The sequence below is a fragment of the Stegastes partitus genome, unplaced genomic scaffold (assembly GCF_000690725.1).
Source record: "Stegastes partitus isolate 25-593 unplaced genomic scaffold, Stegastes_partitus-1.0.2 Scaffold2242, whole genome shotgun sequence".
Classification (NCBI taxonomy): domain Eukaryota; kingdom Metazoa; phylum Chordata; class Actinopteri; family Pomacentridae; genus Stegastes; species Stegastes partitus.
Window position 1 is genome coordinate 29,664 of NW_007579973.1, and position 26,697 is coordinate 56,360.

General features: G+C 41.8%; 2 protein-coding genes across 2 annotated transcripts in view; both read left to right on the top strand.

The window, feature by feature from the left end:
- The window catches only part of prkacab (protein kinase, cAMP-dependent, catalytic, alpha, genome duplicate b), a 14,216-nt gene extending 4,832 nt beyond the window's left edge, over window positions 1–9,384 (top strand). The window contains exons 4-11 of the mRNA XM_008304500.1: window positions 88–186; window positions 2,695–2,777; window positions 2,975–3,101; window positions 5,953–6,048; window positions 7,199–7,321; window positions 8,085–8,144; window positions 8,238–8,342; window positions 8,441–9,384. Of these exons, the coding sequence (XP_008302722.1) occupies window positions 88–186; window positions 2,695–2,777; window positions 2,975–3,101; window positions 5,953–6,048; window positions 7,199–7,321; window positions 8,085–8,144; window positions 8,238–8,342; window positions 8,441–8,566 (819 nt within the window). The 3' untranslated portion in view covers window positions 8,567–9,384. The remainder of the gene's footprint in view (window positions 1–87; window positions 187–2,694; window positions 2,778–2,974; window positions 3,102–5,952; window positions 6,049–7,198; window positions 7,322–8,084; window positions 8,145–8,237; window positions 8,343–8,440) is intronic.
- Window positions 9,385–12,586: 3,202 nt separating this feature from the next.
- Window positions 12,587–26,342, top strand: samd1b (sterile alpha motif domain containing 1b). The gene is made up of 7 exons (XM_008304501.1): window positions 12,587–13,839; window positions 14,853–15,108; window positions 15,440–15,561; window positions 20,932–20,980; window positions 21,069–21,180; window positions 22,624–22,738; window positions 22,852–26,342. Exons 1-7 carry the CDS (start codon window positions 12,664–12,666, stop codon window positions 22,993–22,995), a joined length of 1,974 nt encoding a protein of 657 aa, XP_008302723.1. The 5' UTR covers window positions 12,587–12,663; the 3' UTR covers window positions 22,996–26,342.
- Window positions 26,343–26,697: the final 355 nt, after the last annotated feature.

Below are 26,697 nucleotides of genomic sequence, written 5' to 3' on the forward strand. Positions count from 1 at the left end.
CTCTCTCTCTCTCTCTCTCTCTCTCTCTCTCTCTCTCTCTCTCTCTCTCCCTCTCCTCCTGGCTTTGTGTTTCTCTCGGCCTTTCAGGTGGTGAAGCTCAAGCAGATAGAGCACACTCTGAATGAGAAGAGGATTCTTCAGGCTGTCAGCTTTCCTTTTCTTGTGCGGTTAGAGTACTCATTCAAGGTACGGACTATTTTAGAAGGTGTGTGTGTGTGTGTCTGTGTATACAAGCCTATGTGTGGCTGTGTGATAACTGGTTACATTTCTCCCATCCACTCACACCTTTATCCATCAAACTACCTTCTAAGCTGCTATTAGAGTTTCTTTTACTTGTTTGTAAAGGTGGTCCATTGAAAAAAAAAAAAGTGTTTTACTTCCAGTACACCCACCCAGATGTCTGATGGCAAGTATCTTCCCATCACGAGCGTGCAGAAATACAAACTGCTTCACTGTTGTTCAGCAAAACGAGTGCCTCAAACGAGTGACTTATTAAACCGCTCATAAGTTGTTAATTTTCAAATTATATCTCAATCTGTGTTCACTGTGATTCATTTGAGCTGCACTGTGTAAGCTATGTGGACAGTTATGTGTCACTCTTTTTACATACTAACAATCGCCTTCACCTTTTTAACAGATAAGCCATTAAATCATTTCTTTGTATGGAGCCCTCCTGACTCACCCTGCTTTTACATTATATCCCTGAGACATGCAAAATTACATCCACAGGACATATGGATGAGGCAGCTGGAATGTAACAATAACTCCTATTTGTCTGCGAGTTTACATAGTCATTCATGTTAGGGTGAAACTGTTATTTCAATTTAGTTTCTCTAGATGCCACACAAACGCTGCACAAAAACCTGTAAGGCCGAAGCAAAAAACAAAAGACAGAGGCTGCTTTTAGCTACAAAACAATTTAATTAAACTGAGTTAAATTCAAATAGACTGCTTGCCACCTCCTCCACTCCACTGATGATATAAATATAAACACGATAACATATAAATCATACTAAAAGTTAGCGATAGAGCAAAGTAAAAAAAAATATCCATATTCTTACGATATGTACTGACCCCTCGGTATCCAGTCTATTACTATATAACATGAAGAATTGAGAATGCTGGTTAGTGTGAGAGCCAGCGCATTATACAGTTGATTTACGGAACTTGTTAATGAGCAGTTTCTTATTTATAAATCCAGCCGACACCGAGCAACATTATCATTCATTTGGAGTCGTGTTCCTAGCCATCTGATGAATGTAAGTCCAGCTTTGGTCTGAGCTGGTAGCATCCAGTAGCATTATTTACAAACTCTCTTCCTGTGTGCTGCTACTCAAAGGCAACGTTGACAAGAGCCAAAACAGTAAAGCTGTGGGCTGTACATCCAAGCCGATGAGCTAAAAGAGGCTAAAATGCGCCGTGGAGCTGAGGGAAGAGCTGCAGAGTTGGTGATGAATATGCGCAGGGTCGACACAAAAAGCAACACCTCATGTTACCGAACTGATACATAAATGGAACTTGATCTATTGTTAATCTAAAATGTTGGTTAAAAATTTGTGCACAATGAAGCTAAGCAGCAAACCTGGCATTCACACAATCAGACAAAATGCTTTAAAAATTAAGAAATGTGCAAATATAAAAATCTAGTAGAAAAATTGCATGTACAAGTATGTCTATGAAAACGGTGACTTGTTGTAAAGGTAGCTTATTTGGTGCGTTAAAAACAGCTATTAATCTACACATTGCAGAACATATACAGAAATCTAGTGACTTAAGGTAGCGCAAAAAAAATACACAGTAGGTGCAGTTAAATGGAAACGTGTTTAGGTTTAGTGCACTCATATAATGTGCATATGATAGGATTGCAATATTTATTATTTAAAATATAATGTGAACAGGATGAAATGTGTCACTGGGTGTGACGTCTGCTCAGCTTATCATTAAAGATCACTGACAAGTATGTAAAACAAACAGAAAACAGACCCGCTGTTTGTTTTAATGGACATTTACCACCATCTCTGGTTAACATTTACATTTATGTAACTCCTGTTGCCTTGATGTCTCTATTTAACGATCATATCTTTATTTTTCACTTCCTGTAACACTACCTTAAGCCCAGACAGAGCCAGGTTAGCTTTTTTTCTGTCACAGGAGCAGCAGTCCTCGCTTGTACCCCAGTTTGTATCTGTACAGACTGACCCAACTGATGGCCATACCCCAGTTAAGGCCTTATTCAGGTTAAGCTGTTTAGATGCACCTGGATGCCCAGGGATTGAATATCCTTGACGCCTCGAATAAACCAATTAACAGAATTTTCCTGTCCATGTGTGCCGTCCTGCAGACAGATGGAAGAGTCAACAACAAACAAAATCGAGTCGGCCTGGTTGGAGTTGTTTATCGAGCCCTATTAGATGATCTAAAGAACGCACAATTAACAAACCGGGTGTTGAAAATAACATTCCTCAGTCACTGTATAATTTACAGACACTCTATCAAGACCTTTTATTGTAAAATTGTTATGATGATCAGTGAACTGATGAAAAAAGTCAGTCAGATTGGAACTTTTGTTAACTGCTAGAATTGTCCTTGTCATTTAGCTGCCCATCCCGTGTGTGTGTGTGTGTTTGTACTGGAATTTTGTTCCTACCTGAGTGTGTTTACATGTGTCACTAACCTGTGGCCTCCCTTCTCCAGGACAACACTAACCTCTACATGGTGATGGAGTATGTACCAGGTGGAGAGATGTTCTCCCATCTACGAAGAATTGGCAGATTTAGGTCAGTGTCTATATGCAGGAAGGTCTACAGCCAGAAACATTTTGTAGATGCCCACAGAAGTAAATAAAGGACCTTCAAAGTATACTCTGTTCTCTTGTATTCTGCTATATTCTGTTCAGCTCAGTTCATCTCGGTTGTCTACAGTACACTCCACTAAGCTGCTCTCCTTCTGTCTCCCTGTGTTTGTGTGTATACAGTGAGCCTCATGCTCGGTTCTACGCTGCTCAGATCGTTCTGACCTTTGAGTACCTGCATGCTTTGGACCTGATCTACAGAGACCTGAAACCTGAAAACCTGCTCATAGACCAACAGGGCTACATACAGGTACATAACCACAAGGACGCAGTGATATACAAATGCTCATAAAATACCTACTCAGGATGTTGAAACTAACTACAATTTACTTATTTAACCCTCTGACCCTCAAGCCGTTTCTGATCATTTTTTGTTCCTGTCCCATTTTTACTCACTTTGGCCTCATTTTTCACTGCAATATAAAGCCCTGCACCTCTATGGTGCTGTGGCTAGAAGGAGAGAGAACTGATGTGTCTTCTGTGTAGTATGACACAGTTGTATTGCCCGTAAATCACAGAAAAAGAAAAAGTTAAAGTTAAATCAATTTCATTATTTATTTTTCAAAAATGAAAAAAAATAAAAAAAATCTAATCAACATTGTTCAACATATTTCCAAGTGCCCAGAGTTGTTACTGGAGAAAGGTTTGGCAACTCTGCATACTGAAGATATTTTACAACTTGCGAGCTACATTTTTTTTTTGTTTGTTCCCATTCCAGGAGTCCATGTATCCTCTCTGGTCTGTGTAAATGCAGCCTGCAGTTCAGTCAAACACTCTCAGAATTCTTGTCACTTCAGTGTTGATCATCGCTAAGTCACTAATGGTTTAATGGTTGCACCAATGCACGCATAATTCTTTGTTTTTTATGGACTCCAGTTGGAGCAAACATTTTTGACAATTTTTTTCAATAATACATGTTTTAAAACTTAGCTTTGGCTGTATTTTCTGAGTCATTCAAGGACCATTGGAAAGTGGAAAATCTGATGATTCTTTGTGTTTTTAAACTTTGTGGTCATTTTGTCTTTTTTTTTTTTTTTGAAGATAACATGCCTTTCAAACTCACGGGTGGATTTTAGGGTTCACAGGGATTTAAAAAAAAAAAAATTGCACATTAAAGGAGCCCTCAATTGAAAACAAAAATCAGCCACTCTTGTGTTGTCTCAGTGGATGTCAAGATTTCCAGCTCGTTGCGGATAGGCCGAGTTCTTTATGTTTGTGTGCTCACATTAGCTTTTAGATCAAAGAACAGCCTCACAGTGCCACTAGTATGGCTGTTGTTTTGTTTTCAATAATTTTGAGTACATGCACGTGAGGGCTCTTTGGGGACCTCAAGTGGAGAGTAACGAGGCAGCTTTTAAAGGTTCGATGACAATAATCATCAGTGCGTGGTAACCCTGCCATAAACACCTGTCTCTCTACAGCCTGTGTATATTAGCACAGTTACAAACAGTAGCTGTAAAAGTATTCTACCCAGACGCAGCTCTCTCTCTCTCTCTTCTAAAACCAGAGATAGCAAAATCACAAGAATGCTTAAAGAAAAACAGGAAATTCTCATTTTCAAGAATTAAAAAGCAATCAGATCTTTTGTTTTTGCCTAAAAAAATGACACAGATTATCCAAGTAATTTTCTGTCTATTAGCTAATTGATTTAATCAGCAAACTGTTGTGGCTCGAATATGTATTTGCTGGGACATCAGAGTAATGATGTGCAGTAGTTGGCATTAGCTTGTGTTGATGCAACATAGCATAAAATTACCACAGCATCACACCCGCAGCATTTCACAAACACACAGTTGTAGTCTTTGTGCGCAGTCTGCAGCATCATAAACTACACTGATGAAACTTTAATGTAAAGCATGCTGTGGCTCAGGTGGTAGAGCAGGTGTCCTCCAATCGCAAAGTTGGCGGTTCGATCCCCCGCCCCTCCACAGTCAAAGTGTCCTTGGGCAAGACACTGAACCCGAAGTTGCTCCCAATGGCAGGCAGCACCTTGCATGGCAGCTCTGTCACCATTGGTGTACGAATATGTGTGTGAATGAGAAACACATTGGAAAGCGCTATATAAGTGCAGACCATTTACCGTAGCGTTCGCTGCTAGCTCAGTCTGAGTAGGATCCGCCCACCTGAGGAAGCGTGTACTTGTCAAGTTAAACATGTAGTAACTTAAATGGCGTTAGCTGTTGTGTTAGATCTGAGATTTTAAAGCCATTGTTATGATGTACTGCCATAGCTGTTCTGTCTGGTCACTTACGCAGAGTAACAGGTCAAACAGTTTAAAGTTCTGTTTTAAATCAAAAATTCTTGGAAGAAAATTAAACATCAGTAGAGTTTTTTGTAATTTTAGCTATCAACACAACTGGTTGTTTCAACACTCAGTATAGAGTCATAGTCATGCACAACACATCTTCACCATATAGCCCATTGCTTTAAAAACAGGTTCAGCTCTGTCTTTTAGTAGCTACAACGATTGCACAGTTCTGCAGAGAACTAGATGACTAAAGGGGACAGTTTGAGTATGTCGTTTCCCCTCCAGCTATGTGGTAAAATGAGTTGAACTAGACATTAAAAAAATAAAAAATAATAATAATAATAATAACTGGTTCACTCTCGTCTAAGCTGGTTGTCCCTGCTTTCCTGTGCCTTCCTGTGTCTCTAAGTTGAAGTTGGTGAACACACCATGATCACAGCTGAGATGTTGGCTATAGAAGCAGATCATTCTGGACTACATATAAATATTCAGACAGATGGGTATCCCACAAATACAAACAATATACAGGTGTTTCCTCCTCTAACACATACTCTGTGATGTTACACAGACATAGAAGTGAATTAACAATCTGCACAAACTGAATGGCCATCTTTTAGTACAGATTCTGCCACCCTCTTGTGGCGAACTGTGAAAGAACAACTGGTGGCACATTTCCTTGCTTCTCCAATGTGCTTCTTCTTCTGCTCTCCACGTCTATCTGCCGTCTGGCTCTCCTTCCTGCTACCTTTCCTGTGGTTAGCAAAGTATTCTAAGTGTATATCTACTTATTGGCCTTTTGTAGGTTTTCTCACTTACCATCCCATTGTTATTGCTCTTTGTCCTCGTCGCTCAGGTCACAGATTTTGGCTTTGCCAAACGTGTAAAGGGCCGGACCTGGACACTGTGTGGCACCCCAGAATATCTGGCTCCAGAGATTATTCTCAGCAAGGTGAGCCATCATTGTTCGCCTCTTAACACCTGTGTGAATACCAAACTGGTCAGATGAGTGTGTTAACCCATTTGAAGTGAAATGAGTGCTGCAAAAGAAGTATAAACACATTATAACACTTTCTACAAAAATGCTTTTTAACTGTTTTGCTTTAATAACTTCAGAACATTCATTTAAAACTTACAAATGGAATATCAAGGAGAAAGACTGTTGATATTTAGATAATTAGCATATTTAGATAGTTGGCATGTGCCACATCTCCCATTCCTATCACTCCCACTGCACCCTTTACCACCCATGTGCACAAGCGCCAACGTCAACAGGTCGATCGGTTCAAGTCACTTTGTTTCACTTTTACAGAATTTAGTTTCCCATAAAATAATAAACATGATCAACTGCAATCTAGTTAAAAATGTGCGCTCTGCTCTTGAAAAAAAAATAAAAAATCCAATGCTATGCTTAGAGACAAACAATTTAGAATCACCAGTTAACTTTAGCATGTTTTTGGACTTGTGGGAGGAAGCCAGAGAACCCACGCTGCGCAGGGAGAACATGCAAACTCACAGAAAGATCACAGGTGTCCTAACCGGGACGTGAACCAGGGATCTTCTTGCAACGAGGCGACGGTGCTAACCACCGAGCCACCGTGCAGCCCCCGTTGTATAATTCAGTTCTATTTAATTTTCATTGTGCTAAATTCTAATATATGTCATCTCAAGGCAGTTAACACAGAAAGATCAGGAGCTTACAGTATTGTTAGCTGGAGGTCATGGTTTTAGGGATATTGATTGCTCCAGCCTTTCAGACTTCTCTGGGTATATGGGTTAAAGGAGTATCGACAGAGCGCGCACAGCAGTCGTCTCACTCCCACTCTGTCAAATTTACAATTATGGCCTAAAAGCAATCACATGTTGTTGTTAACTACTTGCACAAACACAAAAATATTTCGATGAATAATTGTACTGTCAGAGATATGTTATATGCAACTTTCACATCTTCCTTTCTCATCTTAAGATATGTTGGCGAACTAACTTGTAGCTAAACTGCAGAATAAACAAAGTTTAATGAAACGAAAAGCATTTTAAACTGTGTCTTTAATAACTGTCTTTTTTCCCTCCGCCCTCGTCGTACATGTCGTCACATCCATCAGGGGTATAACAAGGCGGTAGACTGGTGGGCGCTGGGTGTGCTCGTCTATGAGATGGCAGCAGGGTATCCTCCGTTCTTTGCTGATCAGCCCATTCAGATCTATGAAAAGATCGTATCAGGGAAGGTGAGTTTGACCGTTTCCTTGAACGACTGTAACTTTTGGTGCTTTAAGTGAGAATACCCAACCCCGGTAACCCAACTGATTTTTACATGAGGTTATTTAAATGTAGTTTTTTTTCTGGGTTGAAGGTTCAGTTTTGAGTCAAGCACACAGTCTGTTGGATTTGTTTTGTTAGTTTTCATTTCAGTTTTGTTGTAGTATTGAAGAAATATGACTTTACAATGAAATACAACTGCCAAGTGGATGCTTTGCTTTCTTTAACTCGCAATCTTATTTGATGTATGGAAAGACTTTGTAGTGATTCTTCAGTGAGTCGTGGGTGCACACAACGACACACACAATGATCCACATGTTCTTGCTGGAGGTCTTGCATGATAAGCAGTGATTTAGTATTTTTTTGTTTTTGTTTTATAGGGTCATTTTATTGTGCCTTGATGTGTATCACCAAAGATTTTTCTACTTGTAAAGTTTTGGATCAAGAGGTTGTTCAGTCATATTTTTTATCATCTTATCATTTTTAGAAAATATAAGTTCTTATCACATTTATTCCAAACGCACTCTTGGTGCTGATGCCAGAATTTTAAAATCTCTTCACATTAGAAAACCAGGTTTGGTCGCTGTTTAGATCCTTAAAGCAGGATAAATCTGTCCAAGGGTAGTAAACTTTTTTTTCCCTCTTTACCGCTGCCAAAGTGCCCTTGAGCAGGAATGTATGAAACAGAATGCAACCACCTGCATTCATTCATCTTCTTGTTATTGTCTTTAGGTGCGTTTCCCATCTCACTTCAGTTCAGACCTGAAAGACCTCCTGAGGAATCTGTTACAGGTAAAAACAAACACCTCAGGCGTTGTCATGTGAACGCTTCATTTACTTTGTTTGAATGTAAACGTGAGAGAAATGCGTTGGTTTCATCTTCAGGTGGATCTAACAAAACGTTACGGGAACCTCAAGAACGGAGTCAACGACATTAAGGGACACAAGTGGTTTGCAACAACTGACTGGATTGCCATCTACCAGAAAAAGGTGTGTGTGTGTGTGTGTGTGTGTATGTATACTGGCTATATGTGTGACCTTCCTTCTGTTAGGTTCAACTTTTAATGGTTGCCTTTACTCGTCTTTAGGTGGAAGCTCCCTTTGTCCCCAAGTTCAAAGGACCAGGCGACACCAGCAACTTTGACGACTACGAGGAGGAGGAGATCCGCATCTCCTTCACTGAGAAATGTGCCAAGGAGTTTGCTGAGTTCTAGAGTTAGAGAGCGAGAGAGGAAGAAAGAAGGAAGTAGGGAGAGTCAAAGGTAGGCTGGTCAAGCGGGAGACATAAGGAGAGAGTACTGTCTCCTGTCCAATCACAAGCACCAGCTACAAAAAAAAAAAAAGAGGAGAAATGGGATAGTGAAGGGGAAAAAGAGCAAGGAGACTGATAACCAGCAGTGTTGCCTTTTCTGTTGTGTTTCTGTTGTATTTTATTTATTATTCTGTCTTATTTATGGATCCCTTTATAATGAAGGTGTGCTTCATGGGTGTCGGGAACCCCACTAATTTAGAGTTGCCTCTACACATTTTTCACCCAAGATCTTCCCTTTTTCTTTTCTAGTTTCACTCATCTTTTATTCATTTTTGCGCCACAGCGTAGAGGGATCGGTCACTCTGTCGATCTGATCTGATCCTCTCCGGTCTGTTAGTCATTCCATGAAGCTCAATGAGTCTTGTACAAGTTTAGATCTCAGTCCGCACAAAAGTTTCTTAAGTTATATTTTAGTTTTTCCTCCAATATCGAAATGTTTGCTCTCTCATATCATAGATGACATTCTTTAAGGCATTATGGGCCAAAAGAAAAACGAAAAACAGATGCGTTGTGTACTCAAATTTCAGTCAGAGACAGATGACACTTAAAGGAAAAAAAAGTCAATTACGTTTACTGTGTAACTCCATCTATCGCTCTTTTCATCGTTAGGTATAGCCAGACTTAGTGCATATCTGCAGTACTCCATTTTTAAATGTTATTAGATACTAGTGGCTCCAATGATATCATGTCACGCTAACAACAACAACAACAAAAAAAAAAGAAAATATGAATAAGGGAACGGAATTATCTCAGTTTTATTGGTGTTGTGAGGAAACACCATAACATAATGGTATCTCAGGTTTGAACATATCACTTAATAGACATTTTATCAACATAAAGGATCAGCAGGTAAATCTGTGATAAAGATTTGGGAATTTAAAGTTCTGGTTAAAATTAAGAGGAACAAAAAGGGAATATTTAGGATTTTGGTTAGCGTCTTCCACAGTTTGCCCTTCCAGAAGATTTGATTTTCCTACTCGACAACACTGTTTTCATAGAAGCACTGCTCACTCGAGCTCACTGACTAGTCAAGGTGATTCCGCTTTTTGAATCAGCTATTTGGCCCTGCAACTAAAAGAGACCACCTGAGGCAGATGACCTCAAACTGGTCAACAGAGCACTTTGACCAGTCACTGGTTGTGGTCTGGATCGTGTGCTTTATGGTCTTTTATAGAAACCTGCCCCCCCTCCATCACCCAACTTCTTAATCTTATCATTTGCAAAGCTAGACTCCATGAGACGGTCTTACAGCAACTCTGTTACATTTGTGTGTTTTAAAACATGCACAGTTTTTGTTTAGTTTTTCCGTGTGTTGACGTAAAGATTACTGGCACTCCATTGAACAAGTTCGTAAAAGATAGAAGACCTGGAGGTGAATAGAGCCAGTATTGAGACAAAAATGTTCTCAGTGCACCATGTACAACCTGCCGATTTAAAGAAATAGCACTTCAGGTGTTCGGTGTCTCCTCTGGTTGCTGAGCTGTGATGGCAGAGTACTCCAACAATGTCCACAAAGCGGTGGTCATTGTAGGATTTGTTCATTTCAGAATTTATAAAAAGTAAAACCAAGTGACACAGATGTCTGTTCCAGACATTAAAATGCCTTCTTTATAGCTGTATTTAACGTGCCACCGTAATGAAGATATTCTGATTTGGTTAATGCAGGCGCCTCAGTTTCTCCTCATCATTTTAAACTCTGGGTATTTTTAATTCACTTCTCCTTCCTGTCTGAAATGGTTCAGTGACAGAAAAAAGTATCACAAGCCTTTTCTCAGAATTACACATGTGTTATGTGTAATCGTTTGTGCGTCATGCGTGATATGGAATGATATTTCAAATGACCCAATGTCGAGGAACTTGCAGGATGAGCTGTTTCAGATTATTTTTAGTCCAGTGCGGCTTAATGTCCATTTACCTGCTACATTGGCCTCGGGCCTCTATTAAAACTCCGTTCCCGCTCTCTGTACATGGCCCCAGATTTACAGTGCGGTAATGTGGTTTAATTAGAGTATTAATTTAGGAATTTGCACCGCGGAAGCACAGTACCAGCTGAGGTGATGAAGGTCTGAAAGCGCCACTCCAAGGATTCTGTATTACACTTTGACTTGCAACACTGGCCGAGATATCCTGACTATTAGTGCCTTGTGTGGGTCAAGCTCGAAAGATACAGAATCCTGCATCGCCCACATTCTAACTAGCTGCGGACAGTTTTTAATGCAGGCCGTCTGTTGAAAATGTAGACTCTTTAAGGAAGGCCTGTCTTAGATGCACAAGTGGTGTGGTATTCTTTCTATTAGTTTATTAGCAGGACCAGTGCTCCCTGATCAACACAAACCAAACTGTAAAAGGGCCAGTTAGCCTCGAAGGCTAGTTTCCAGAATAAAATGACCCATCTTATAAACTCTGTATCAAACAGCACAGTTGTTGTTGAGTAATGGGACCCCTCTATGACAGAAGAAGAAGACCCTCATTGTGACTTGACATTGTGCATCAGTGTTGCATATTCTCAAACACGGTTACAGTCGTCACAAACCTTCTGCCACAGTAAACCTTTGGCTTCTCGAAGAAAATCATGCAGTGCAACCGACTGGGGACCAAAGCGGTCCAACCTGTCCCCCTTGTTCTTCACATTCAGTGCTCATACTGAGCCACGTCTGTGTAGATTCTCAGTCATCCAGGTCATTGTTTTCCTCAGAGCTTCAGTAGAACATAACTGGACTTCTGATTTTTTTTGTTTGTTTTTTTTGGTTCTTGAAGTCCTTTCACCTCTCATCCAAGAGGCTTCACTGGTTCTTTCTTTCTTCAAGAACCAAAAAAGACAAGTACCTTCTACTGGAGCTCTGAGGAACACCAAGCAGTTTTTCCACGTCTTTCTAACTTAGAAAGGTGGAAAACTCGACTTTGTATCGATGAATCTGAAAATCATATAGGAAGATAAAAAGGTGGCAAGAGGCTGCATGTCTACTTGTAGTCATCAGCTGGCTTATTGGGTTGTTATGGACTAATTTACAAACGTTTATTATTATGATTCTGATTCTGATTACTATATTGTTTACATCACTTGTTGAGAATTCACATTCGCTGTATTTCCTCCATGTCAGGTTTAATGTTGAACTATATCATCATGGACAAAAATGTTTGAAGTTATGAAACAATATTATTATGTGTCTCCTCGATGTTTTTTGCAGTGATACAACTTCCTCTCAATGCAGGCACAATGCTGGTACATACTGTCGCACTTTTTAGGGAAACGAGACCCCAATGTAAACCATGTTAACCCCTGCCACACACACACACACACACACACACACACACACACTGCAAAGGGAAGCGTCTAAAGTCACGGGAACAGTGACATTAAAAAAAAACAAAACACGAAGTGTAATATTTTGCAACATGAGTATCATTCCAATAAAGTTTTACTTGTAAAATTCTACTGAACTCGTGTGTCCTTTCTGCGTTTATGGAAAAGTGAATAAATGATGAGGTGTTTTAACATGTTCTCGATTTATTTATTTTTTTTTAAGCCTTAAGGTCAAGGCATCAATCTCTGCCGCCTGATGCGGAATGGAGCCACCCATCTGTTGACCGCCCGGCGCAATCTGATTTCGCCATAACGCTCAAAACCAACAACACCCAACAACTCGGAGTGCGCACCGCTGCGTCTTTGTGCTCAGATCGAATCGGCTGTTAACAAACCGTGCGCTGATCAGATTAAGACTGCGAACAAAGAAACGTAGCTCTGAGGCTCCAAAAGGCGAGTCAATTCCACCTTAAATGCAATTTGCGTCTGTGGCGGAGACCGAGGCGCCATCTTCGGTCCACCTTAAGCGCACAATGTGGCCAACGAACGCAAGCGTACCAGCCAGGCTTCCGTCCTCATTCTCCAGCCGGGGATCGCACTTTGGCTTCCCAGCTTTGACACAGCGTCACTTGTGAAACAAACAAGGGGGGCAGGAGAGGGAAGAAAAAAAAGACGCACTCCATCAGTAGGAGAAGATGTCCGAACCCAATAAGTACCGAGAGTGGATCCTGGAAACAATCGACTCTCTCCGCTCGAGGAAAGCTCGTCCGGATTTGGAGAGGATCTGTCGAATGGTCCGGAGACGACACGGGTCAGACCCGGACCGAACCAGGACAGAACTGGAAAAACTGATCCAAGAGCAGACGGTGCTCAAAGTTAGCTACAAGGGCTCCATATCGTACCGGAACGCGGCGAAGGTGCAGAGGAAAAGCCGAAAGAAGAGTGAGTTTACGGCCGCTGGCAGCAGCAGCGGCGGCGGCGGCGGCGCGGAGGCAGCGAGGGAGCGGACCAAACACGATCCTGGGAACAACAACGGCGACAGTGCGCACAGCTTCACCGACCAGGAGGAGGGAGAGGAGGACTCTGAGCCCAGCCCAGATCCCCGCACTCAAACATCAGCCAGCCCCACCGGCAAGAAGCTCAAGCCTGCCTCCAGCCCGAGTAGCGGAAACGGTTGTGGCGCAACAACGGGCTGCGCTGTCGGGAGCGGCTGTAAAGAGGAGAAAGCAAGTGCACCGAGAGACAAGGGATTAGCGGGGGAAAGCCCGTCGCCCGGTTTCGGCCACGGAACAGGCGCACACAACGGAGGGGATGCCGGCAGGACAGCGGCGAGCGGAGGCGACGCAGTTGGCGCGGGGAAGGAGCCCGGTGTGTCCGGAGCTGACAGCCAGAGCAAAACTTGCTCCGGGAGCGTCAACAGCCTCCAGCAGCACCACAGACAGAAGCAGACTGTGCCGCTCAAGCCCAAACTTAAGCTTGCGGGAGGGGGCACCAAAACCGCGGGGAACCACGCCAACTCCGACCTGGGCGACAGATTGGTGGCTTCTGTTCGCAGCCTGTCCGAGAGGAGCCTCCGAGGGGGCTCCGCAGCCGCCGCCGCCGCCGCCGCGACCAGAGGCCACATGAAGCCGCTCGGGCTGAAGGAGATCCTGGGTTATCTGAGCAGCCAGGAGCGGCTGTCTGAGGAGAAGCTGACCCGAGGCAAAGTCAAAGTGGTCATGGAGAGAGAGGTGGCGAGGGGCCGGCTGCGCAGGACCCGCTGCGGGAACATCACTCTCCCTCTGAGGGGGATGGTGGTGGAGGAGCCGAAGAATGCGTCCGCTGACAGACTTGCGAGGAGCGCACTGCAGGACAAACACACAGTGAAAAAGGTGGGCAATGCTAACTTAATATTTCCAACACGTCCCGCCTTGTGCAGGACACAGCCAGCAGCTTGATGGCTTTGCTGATAAATTAATGATCACCGGTTTAAACGTACAGCACCGGGACGCGCTCGGCTTCCGTCGCCAAATCTGTCTTTCTCTTCCCTAAACCTCGATTTTTTTATGTGCAAAAGTGTTTGAGGGGAGGATTTCCGCACATTGGTGGGGAGATTTCATGTTGTTTCGCAGTAAATTGATGCGGCTGTGTGCTTGTATTTGTCCTCTGTGGCAGATGTGTGTGTGTGTATGTGTGTGTGTGTGTGTGTCTGTGCGTTGTGCAGCTCGGCTTCCTGCACAAAAGGTGCGGGTTTCACGGAGCGGCTTCCCCCGGCTCCTCGGGTGCGCGCACCATAAAGAGCGTCTCTGCATGGCGCGAGCACGAGCGCCTCCCGATTCCGTCGCCACATCACTGTTTCGGAGTCAATAACATCTGATTCGGTTCTCGGGGAACTTTAGCGAGACCGGAGTGTCTGGGCCTGCTTGCGCGCAGTAGGCGGTGTCTGTCTAAACTTGAGACGTGCCGCCGCCGCGCTCCTGTGAGCGCAGGGCCGGAGGAGGACACAGCCCCCTCCACACACACACACACACACAAAAAAAATGAAATAAAAAGAGAACAGCCTCGCATCATGTTTGTCTGTGTGTAATACATTTCCGAGGCTCCGTAGTTTGGTTTCTCCTCTCCCCGCGTCCCTCCCGTTTCGTGCCTCATTAAATCCTTTGTAGACTATCGCTCCTGACGGCGCACTCTCCTCCTCCTCGTCCTCCTCCTCCTCCTCCCCTGTGGGCGCAAACTTGAGTACAGTAGGCGGCTATTCTGACATTCTCCCCTCTCCAAGTGGAAGAAGGGAGTTGCAGCCGACCTGATGTGCTGTTTAAACCTCATATCACAACCCACCCCTCCCAAACTCCCGAATGTGAACTTGTGCTTGATCTCCTCAACTTTATGTGTCGTTTTTTTTCAGCCGCCTTCGCCGTCTTCTCTCCGGGAGAATGAGCCGAAGGAAGCAGCCGGTGGAAAAGAGGAGCGGCGAGAGAACGAGGAAGAGATGGAAGAGGAGGAGGTGGAGGATGATCCCCGGAGTTCTGATGAGGAGGGAGGACCATCCCCGGTAGCTATGACAACCGAACCAGGGCTCATTGAGAAAACCACAGAAGATGCTGAGATCCAGGCAGCATCAAAGCTGGAGAGGAGCCCTCAGCAGCAGCAGGGTGGCAAAGGTGTGTCTGTAAAGCTTATTTAAAATGCTGCTGCTATCATCATCATCATCATCATCATCATCATCATCATCACCACCAGGCTACTGCTAGTCCTCCTTTGTTAATAAGTTTCCAGTTACTCCTGATTTACGCACTTGAGTCCATCCATTTTGTATTTCCTGATGTCATTCTAAGTTTAAATCTTGCTTTTATTAGTTTTTAACTTCAGCCTTTGCAATTGTTATGAATTTTAACACTATTTTTACTACTTTATTGTCATTTAAATGTTGCTGTTAGCATTATATTCTGCCTGGTTCTCTTTTTTTTTTTTTATGTTGCTTTGCATTTTTAGGGGTGACTGGCCTCGACTTCCTCCCCAAAACGCCTCCACCTGTCCAGGGAGCCTCACAGTGTAACGGCCTGGAGGACCAAGCTGCTGCCCCTGATCAGCTCCATGTGGAGGCAGAAGTGAGTGCAAGCGTCTGTCTTGTTAGTTTTAACAGCTGCATGATGGTTTTCCCCCAGAGCAAGTCAGTAAAGTCTAATAACCCTGAGTATTAAACTTAAAAGTGCCCCTTATGTACCTTTTTATTAATAGTTAGTGACAAAAATGGGACTGGAACACGAGTAAAGTTTCAACAAGTGAAATTTTTAATGGGGTAAAGAGAAAATCAAAATTCCTGCAGTCTGTTAAAGGCCCCTCTTTAGTGAAAATCAAGTTTTTTACATGTGAACATGTCCACATGGTGTTTCTGGAAGACACGTCAGGAGTGAAATAAGCAGCATGACTGAGCATTTCCACCTATAAGCTGCAGTGTACTGACGACAGTCTCAAAAACACACAGCCAGCGTTTCAAACACAAGAAACCAATCCTGTCAACTTTCAAGGTGGGACCTTCTGTACCATTATCCTCATTCAGAATCTGGTTCCAACATGCATGTCTGAATTACTCCAATAGTGCAATTTGACATGTTGTAAGCCAGGATTCAAAGGATTCAAGGATTTTATTGTTATATGCAGTAATACCAACTAGTCAGAGCAATGCAATTCTTAGTTCTCTACTTTACAACTGCTCATACATACAGGTAACAGAAAAGAAAATATGAATGAATAAGAACCGTGCAAAGAGGGTTTGTACAGAAAAAAAAAACAGGGCGTGCAATATTTATGGTGCAGAAAGTAGTTTTACAGTGTTGTAGGTGAGCTGGTGTGCTTGAACTGCAGGGCAGTGGGCAGAGAAAGAGGCGGCGACTTCATAGATCTGCTCTCTCTGAAGGAGGCAACAGTGTAGAGTGACTTCTAAGCCATTTTAAGGCATTAAGGGATCGTTTTCATGCAAAAAAAAAAACAAACTTCGAAATAGATACTTTTGAGACTCAGATGACTTTATAGGGGTTTAATCAATGACTGGAAAGGGACTTTAATCATGTTAGTAGTGACTGCAGGAATTAGTGAGTAATGGGTGCAGAGGGAAAGCACAGAATCGTAACCAAATTTGCCAGCGGAGCCCTGAAGAGAGGATTCAGGCGTCTGTCTGTGTCCTGATGTCCTTCTCTGTTTGTCCAGTGGCTGCTGGGCCAAGACTCAGGCAAACAGGGTCACAGTATGATACGGGATTACTGAGGCATTAAACATGTTAGCATTTGTGTAAATTTGCAGTCAGTCAACACAGTGATAATTGTCAACTTTTTCTGACATTGATACCAACACACATATATATTTATATATACATGTATATATATATATATGTGTAGTAGTATACAATTAAATAAATAGAATGGAAATTATTTGAACTACTCTTATGACCCTCTGGCAGAAGCAAACTTACAATAAAAGGCTTTTCAAATATATATATATACACACACACACATATGTTCACTTGGCGGGCTGCAAGGTGGCTCGGTGGTTAGCACTATTGCCTCGCAGCAAGAAAGTCGCCGGTTCGCGTCCCGGTGAGGACACCTGTGTGTTCTCCCCGTGCAGCGTGTGTTTTCTCCGGGTTCCTCCCACAAGGTCCAATTGTGGTTAATTGGTGATTCTAAATTGTCCATAGGTGTGAAGGTGAGTGTGCTTGGTTGTCTGTCTCTAAGTGTAGCCACTTGGCAGAACTTCTTCATCTTACACATAGAACACAATATATTTAGTTTTATGTAACATTTTTAAACTAAACTGTATAGTTTTGACCTGACAGACATTAACTATTCGCCATTGTTCCTTTTGGACTGGTTATGCGCCCATGTTGATAACATCATTCATCCCTAGTAACACTGCAACTTATTGTTAATGTTAAAATCTGCAAAAAACATTCCCACTGACTGTTGCTATCAAACACTTTTGCGAAGAACAAAATAACATAAATATGAAGAAATTACATTTTGTTGAAAACTGAGCTGAAGTTTATAACAAAAGGTGCATCATCGGCTTTAACACAGTTTGAAATTCTAAACAGTAAATGAAAAATATGACACTTTCGGTATCATCATATTTCCAACCACGTGGCTGATCCACGTCCAGAGTGGCTTCACTGTTTCCCCGTCACGAGAGCAAACACTGTTATCACTTCTCAACCTCACTGATATGCAAAATTTAAACAGAATTTATAACCGCAAGATGGCGAATGAATGTTTGAAGTGAGATAACCACAGGGGAAAACTGTATCTTCAGTGTTGAGATGATTAGAGGAGCTTTTTAAAAAAGAAAATAGTTTACAACATAATTAGATAGGTTAATTTGAGCATTTATTCCAAAATAAACACAGAAAAAATGAAAACTCTCAATTGAAGAAAAGACTTATTAGATTTGAATGTGTGTTATATATTCTCTGTGCTACATTTTAGAATGTATGAGTTTCCCCCACTCGCTTATATGTTTTATTTATTCATCATTAGAATGAGAATTGATATTTAGGTATAACAATCATGTAGAATGGTGTTTTCAAAATGTAGACTATTTAAGAATTAAAAGGACTGACAGGGGAGATAATTAGCTGCTTTTGCTGACTGAAAATGTGAATTTCATATGGAGGTCAATCAATTATCAGATCTGATATTTGGCATTTCTCTGATTATTGGCATTGTTTTCAGATGAAGTAATTTAAAAAGTTGAATTGAATTAAACACGTGTAAAACATAAATAAGTACATTTAAACACAGATTTTGACACAAAGATTTTGATAAATCTGCTTATATAGGTTCTGTTGTCTGGTTGCTAAAAATAAACGCGATCATCCGCGTTGAAAGAACCATATCAGTCGACCACGAACATCTCTGAGGTACACGTGGTACATGATGCCTTTTGTGTATTGTTTTGTGGTACAGAATGTATTTCTGTATGAGAGTTAAATGCATTTAGGATGTAAAGCATTCACATTATCGTGTTACGTAAGAAATGATTTAACTAATCTCTGTATACTGTATGATAACAGCTGCCAAATAGAAACCAGTTAATCTGAGGGTAGCTGACAGCTCGCTGGGGCGGATCTGCTTGTCCATGACCCACCTGATAGGTCAAGTGTTCACATGCTGAGTGTGAATACATGATGCATGTGAACAAAATGATTTTCATTAATCACCATATTCAATGCAGTCTTTTGCAGTGTGCATGTTGCACCTGTTCATATCATGACGACAGTGAATGTAGGACTTAAGGTCAGTGCTATTTCTCAGACAGGCTGAGATGCTGCACTGAACACTGCCTCTAGTAGTGTACACAGCATTTCATTAAATATTAAATGAATAAGAAATGACTTAGGAATTGTCACTTTGCTGATTAGGAATCAATTCCCAAGTGTCCAAAATGTGTATTTACTCTTCACTACAAAGTAAACTGTTGAGTATCTAGAGCACATGGCAGTACATTATAGACAACATACAGTATGCAACAGAAGTGAGTGCACGTCTCTGTAATATCACCCAAATGTGAATAATTCAAAATGTATTACCTTACAGTAATTGCAACCAAAATCAATACATTACTAATTCAGATCTATTATTTAATGAATGCTTTGTCCATCCACGTTTATTTTTGATGACTGACTCAAACCTCCTCGTCGTGAAGGATACCTGAAAATGTTCTGTCGTTATTCAGAGAAATTTTATTTTAGCTGCTTTCTGTTGAAGGGGTTGTGTTGCTCTATCTTTATCTTTAAAATTCCCCAAAGGTTCTATTGGATTAAAGTCAGGCGACACACTAAGCCAAGTCTTAGTCTTCACTTATTTCTTTTTTATTAACTCTTGTGTGACTTTGGCAGTGCGCTTTGGATCGTTTTTATGCTGGAATATGGCTTTTCTGCCAAGCCTCTGCAGACTGGGAGTTATTTTTATTAAATATTTTGGTGTATTGGTATGAAATGGCATCCATGGTGCCATTTATAAGTGTCAGCTCTCCTTCTACTTTTGCACTCATGCAGGCCCATGTTATCACACTCCCAGCTCTGTGCTTCACTGTCAGGACGATACATTCACTGTGGTGGTTCTGAATAAGGTCACGATAAGCAGGCTGGACCATATCTGAGCCAAAAACACTTATTGTGGTCTCATATTTCTTTCATGTCCTTCGGCAAATTTAAATCTTGCAGTTTTGCACAGAACAGCAAGCAAGGATGTTGGATGCCATCCATAGTGGTTGACTTTTGGAAGTTTTCACAGAAACTCTATTAATGACCCCTGTTCTGAAGCTTAATCATTTGCCCATCTCTTTTTCAGAGCTAGACTGTGCAACAAGCATACTTTTTTTGCCGTCATATTAGGGGGGGGGGGCAGTCTCTGCAGCTCTGATTAGTGGTCCTATAGCTCATTCTGTACCTCCTGATTACTGCTGCAATAGTGTTTGGACTGTTTTTTAGCTGGGTTTTAATGCAGCCCTCTCCACCTTTGTGAAGTCTCACGTTCTGATTGTTTAGTTCTTCTGGCAGTTCTTTTCCATGTGGAGCCATGATGCAGACATGCCCATAGGTCCAAAACTGAGAAAGTTCTGGCATTTCCAGGTCATTTTATAACTTTGTTCATGCTGTTAGGATCGTTGGAAATCACTGGTGTACTCAGTTTGCTTTCAATGATTGCTAACTTGTGTGTCGGTGATCATAAGTGTATTCACTTTTGTTGCAATGGATTTCTACTTTGGGGCCTGTATGTTCAACATACTCTTTCTGAAGTATTAGTTTTTGAGTGTTCATAAAAAGAAATACCCTACTTGTCAACTCAGGGTGACAGAGTTTTGAATAATTTGTCATTGCACAGGGATGCACTCACTTCTCTTGTATGTTGTTTGAATAACACAAAAAATAAAAGTACATTAGTGTTTATGGTTTTGTATATGGAGCTTGGGATGACATGGCTTCGGTCACCTTTATCTGCTCCTGAGTGTTCATTATGTATGATGTGATGAATAAGTCAACAAGGGAGTTATTTCAAAGACAGCTACAGATTTTTCTTGTTTAAAATGACAAGTGGTTCAAATTTTCCTTGTCACCGCGGTGGTAGACGGTAATTTATCTCCAGGAGTCCTGTTCTATCTTCCCCAAAAGGCCAGGCAGAAAAATCCCATTAAGTTACAGAAGTTAGCGGCTGTTTAAAACCGACTGCTCTCCTCTGGGATGACTCATCAGCTTTGTCAAACTTCGCTCCCCCACCAGTCCACCACTTGATACCTTGCACATCATCATTTACTCTCCCACAGCAGATGGTCTTAATGTCCCGCTGCCGATTTGTCATGATGCATCTTGTCGCAGCAAAGCTCCTCTTGTCCTTCACTTTAGGTTGAGGTCGTTTCACCCTGACTCTTGGTTGTTTGTATTTTGCTTGACCCTGTCGCTTTCTTTTTTTTTTTTTTTTATCCACACACAGAATCGGACGCAGCCTGACGGGACAAACCATACCTCCCCAGGCTTTAACAGTGAGTTTGGCTTTACTGATTACATATTATTGTATTTGTGCATGTGTAGTTGTGTAGCACCAATGCCAGCTTAATTTTTCCCACGTAGGCTTGGAGTGTAAGACAGAGGTCGGTGTGTCGTCATGTCTGCTGACACCCACTGCCTCCCCGAGAGACTCCGTCCTGTCTGAAGAACGAGGGATTAGTGTTAGCGGCGGAGGGTGAGTACTGTAGAGATGTGGGTGATGCGGAAATGAAAACTCTACTACTAATCTAAGTGCTATTTTTCTGTGCTAAATGTAGCTAATGTTGAACATAAGTTGTTTGTTTTTTTACACATATCAAACAATCATTTTAAAATTCCTGCAGCTCTTACGATGAAGAAGAAAGACACTGTACACTTAATTCCCTGTTTTATCACATCTGCAGTTACATTGCATCCAGCCTCGCAACAGCAGCCTCCTCACTGCAGTCCTGCTAAGTTTAGTGGCCTCAGGGACATCTGTCTGAAGCAACGAGAGGCCAAATGATGACACAAACAGTCATTGTTTTTCATCTTTGGTTGTAATTGATGATTGGCTGATGTTTATGATGTATGGATATCAACAGATGCTTTGTGCTTTCCTTTGGTGATGCTCCGCTGGACCAATTCGGAATCAGAAACCGTTTTATTGCCACATGGGTTTTCACATGCAATGAATTTGACTTGGGGTTTTAGTGCATAACAATAAAAAGTATAGATAGATAGATAGACACAAAGTGTTACAAGTCAAATTAACAGCAAGTGTAATCCAGGGATTATGAATCAGAAAATATCCTACAAATCCCTCCAGTGTGCAGGATGGTGCAAATGAATCGCCTGTGCAAGGTAGTATGCAATGTAAACAAATTGAAATGTGCAATACGATAACAATAATCCTATTTAAAAGCTGTGAGTTAAAGAGGTCCACTGCCTGGGAGGGGTCGGCCACAATCTCCCCAGTAGGCATTAGGGTCCTGGAGGGTCGAGAGATTACAGCCAATCACCTTTTTTCGGCTGAGCAGATAATGCAGGCATATTTACTTCTTGCTTGTTTCGGTGGCTTCGTTTTGACTACAGTGTGATTTTCAAAAGATCAAACTCCTACATCAGATGGCTGATGTGTCAAGAACAGCCAGCTGTAGCTGTTTGCACGGTTACGGCTCACTGTCCTCCTGTACTGTACATTTTTTGGAGGACGATGTTCAGCCAGTATATTTCATTTTAACTCCAACGTGCTGAGGTACAGAGCTGAGAACAGACAGAGAAAAAAAAATATGCTTTGACTGCACAGGGGGCCTAATTTCCATCTGAATGTCTGAATTAATCACCCTCAGCTACCTAATCACTTATTGGGCATACGTGTGTTCCAATACAACCTTTCTTCCTGATTGTATCATCCCCTTAAGATAAAGTGAGACAAAGGTTGGTCATTCAACATTAATCAGGACATAAAATTCTTCTGCAGTCTCAAGTTCAAAGTTTATTTTATCCTTCAGTGAAACCATATTTGTTACCAAAACATAGCAAATAAATGCACAGGAAGCAGGAGTTTACCCTGTCCTACCTGTAAAAGTTTACTACTTCAGCCTCTCTTGTGGTTTTTATGTCAGCCCCAGAGTTCAGCAGCTGTTTTTCTTTCCAGGCTCATAAAGTCCGAGGGGGCCAGTGGGAGCCCGGTGGACTGGACAGTGTCCGATGTGGTCAGTTATTTCACAGCGGCCGGTTTCCCTGAGCAGGCTGCTGCCTTCAGGACCCAGGTGAGCCTGTAATCTGCTTTGACAGCCACTAGGGAGCGCCATAGCTCACTTCAAACTTTTAACACTTGTAACCTGCATGTACCTCCATGCGTTGCTTTGCTCTCCTCATTTAGGAAATCGACGGAAAGTCTCTCCTCCTCATGCAGCGTAACGATGTTCTGACCGGCCTGTCCATCAGGCTCGGCCCCGCCCTCAAGATCTACGAGCGTCACGTAAAGGTTCTGCAGAAAACACACTTTGAGGATGACGACTGCTAACAGCGCACAAAGCACACGCAGACTGTTATGTTTGTACCTACATATAGCTCAAGTAATATAAAAATGCATGCATGATATACAATACAATACACTTAACTTTCCATCCCATGTCAAACAGCACACACACACACACACACACACACACACACCTCTGTTTTACTTCCTCTACAACTGGTCTGGTCCCATAAGCGACACAGAAGTGAGACTGGACTTTCTACCAAACAGAGCACAAATGTTGGAGGTAGAAAGCAGAATCATAAAAGAGACGTCTTAGGATGCAGATATTCAAAACAATCATGCAATTTCTTCTTCTTTTTTTTTTTTTTAACAACAATTAAGCACTTTGCAATTATATCGATTAAACTGTGCAAGATGGTTTGTGTCTAAACTGCTACTCCGTGCTGACGTTTATGCACATTTTTAAAGAAGCAGTGGCTGTTCTGTGTAGAGGGAGGGTGAACTGTGGTTGGGTTTTTTTATTTTGCCGGTTTTTTTATGGGGCTGTGATCTGAAAGCTTCTTGTTTGTGGGTACGTGTTTTTCCACTTAGATCATGTTGGACAGAACAACAGCAGTTTAGAAGCTGAGCAGATGAAATACATTCCCAGAGGCTGGAGTGGATGGTTTGAGATGGTGAACCAAATTATTCGTCCTATGTGTCCAAAAAAAAAAAATAAATCTGGTGCACGGTTTCGCAAATGATTGTCGATCAAAGCAATAAACTGATCATTTCTCCCGGGATGTTTGAGGGGTCGTTGGGCCTTGTCAGCTCGTAGATTGTCGGGTGGTCGATTCTGTGTAGCCTAATGTGAAAATCCATGACGTTAACTTTGTTTTTGAACAGATCTGTTCATAATCTGCTGTGGCCTATGCATCACCACATCAGGGGCTGGTTTCACAACGATACACTTTGGCCGATAGGTTAGAAGAAAATAATGATTGAACACCTAAATTCATCTGTCGTATGATGATGTCTAGCTGTTGGAAGCTGATTTGATATGATTTATGGGTAAATTGAGAGTTTTTTCCCAAACATAACAATAAACTGTCTGATTGACCAGCTGTATCAACCGCTCAGCTGTTTAGCAGCCTTCTTGTAGAATTTAGCGAAGAAAGCTTAAGAAGTGAACAACAATATAATAACCTCGACTAGCACAGACTCACGGTGCTGATTTTAAAGTCCTTCCCCAGTCACTCATCTCTTTTCATAAGGGTTACATATTTTCACTCCATTTCAATAAACCCTTCCTGCCTTAAAATGGTTCAAATGTAGCTCTACACCGCCGCCCATTTATCAACGTGTAGATCGATGAAGTCCCTGCCCTTTTCTGCAGCTCAAGCACACCAGCTCACCTCGTACTCTGCTCAAATGCTGTCAAACTACTCTGCGCCACACAATGGTAGGTCGTAATAGTGCAGTGATTCAGGCACACTGAAACGTATTATGCAGAGGAAAATTCAAACAGAATCAGTTCCTTTCTTGTTCATAATGTAAAAAAAAAAACCTAATTTCCCCCAAAAGTGGGCGTCTAATGTGACAGGGCTCAGTAGCTAACCTGACATTATTTACTCATGTAGTCAAACAATAGTGGAAAAATGTTTTTTAAGTTAAAATATGTTATTTTTGTGAATGTAATTTTAATCTTTAGGACTCACATCATTAAAAAGCACGTATTAGGTGTCTGGTCCGACATATTGACCCTGGTATATCTTTTACTTCTCACTAAATGGGTCATTTATTAGCAACTTAGCTTTTTCAGATGCTGGAATCATCTGCACAGTTGCTGCTGAATATTTAGTAACAGCTAATCTCTACATAGGAACTGGTTTGTGAGGTTCAACCCAGTTTCATTTAGTCATGCAAACCAAAGACATGAGAGACTCGCCACTTAAGGAACCCTGAATAGAAATTGGTGGGGGAATTTTGTAACGGCAAAGATGGTGGTTACATGACACGTCTTGCATCTTCCTTAAAAAACAAAAAAAACAAAACAATACTCTGCTTTGTAACAAACTGGAAAACATCCAGCCAGTCTGGTTGTTGTGTAGCACAAGAACAACGCCGTAAAACTGTGTACATGTGTAGAAGAAGAAAGAATTGCTTTCTTAACCTTATCTTGCAGTAAAGTAACTAAACTTTACAGTGTTTTTTTAATCATGTGGCTGGTGATTTTATACAAGAAGTTTGTTCATCATTTGAAATTGCAGTTAAGTTGTCTTTACATTAATTCAGATAGCAACCTTTTCCTTTTACCAAGATGGCTGCCAGCGAGGGGCGAGACTTGCCTATGAGGACCTTAGCGTAACTACTCCATGTCGGAACCCTTTGTGTTTCCTTCGACACATGAAAATAACTGACTGATGCCATCACTTCTGTACTTTTCCAAAAACCTCTCTACAATCAGGACAAAACCACAAATTATGAGCTATGTTTACTTTTTTCTTGTCATTTGATACCATTGGTCAGCATGAAAGCATTCATCTCGAGGTTTGGTTGACTTCTTAGGCTTCTAGAAAACCAGTTTAACTCACATTAAAGTTAATCTAGCATTAAAACTAAGACTGGCCTACCATTAGACAACAGCCTAAAACATCTCTGTGAAACCAGCCCCAGACGAACTGCAGAAATGCTGATCGAATACACCAGCTGACTAAACTGAAATCAACAGAACAATCAATGTTTCGACTATATATACTAGAGTGAATATGTAAATAAATTGAAACAGACTCACGTAAGACATTAGCCATTTGTAAATCGTTGCAGTACCATTAACTGAGAGATGTAATCGCAGGGTAAAGCTGAGTCAATCAATCAACTAATCTCATACCACCAGCATTTTTTAACCGTTTTTAATGGTCGATAGTTCGCAACCAAACGCTGTCCAATTGTCATTCCCGCCCGCACTTAACGGACAACATTCCAGGTTTTGCATCACAAAAATATGTTCTTTCCTGTTATATTTATGTTTCTGTTACTTTTTTTTTTTGAGCATATTTTATTTTGTGAAATGTCCACGTTGTCCACTCTCCATGCACTGTCGTTCAAATCAGATCCGATGTTCCTTTGTGTATTTAAACCTCCTCTACCTCTCACTTTCATTCTCCTTCCAAGAACACTTTTTTTTTTTCAGGTTTGTAACAGTTAGTAGAAGGTGTCTGTTACGGTGTTTGTTACCATCATCTCATTCCTTTTTTTTTTGTTACATCTGCTGGAGAGAACAGTCCTGATTCTCACAAAGGGGAATGTACAGTGTGTCTATGCCCTTTTGTTGCTTGTCTCCTGTTATTTGTTAAAGGACATTTTTAGTAATAAAATTTGAATTTCAAACACCGCAGCGTGCGAAGGAACGCTCAGTTGTCGCAGTTCTTGTTTTGCATGCCGTGAAAGCTTATTGCATGTTCGTGCACATTCATGGGAAGGCCGTGTCCTGTTCGCGTGCGTGTGTGTGCACCGGACATGAATGTTCACATGTTGTGCATGAAGGGAGGGGAACCGAGGAGCAGCTGAGTGGCAACAGCAGCTCCCTTCAGTCACAAGGACGAGGAGTCGAATGTGGGAAAGACACAACCTCTCCTGGAGATGAGACAGATGATGTGTCAGTTCTTTTTTGAGGGGAGAAAGGTGTACCCAGAATTTATTTTGACCCATAAATATTTCACACTAGTTGGGACCAGCGAGGCTCTTGCTTGCATTTGCTGGTTG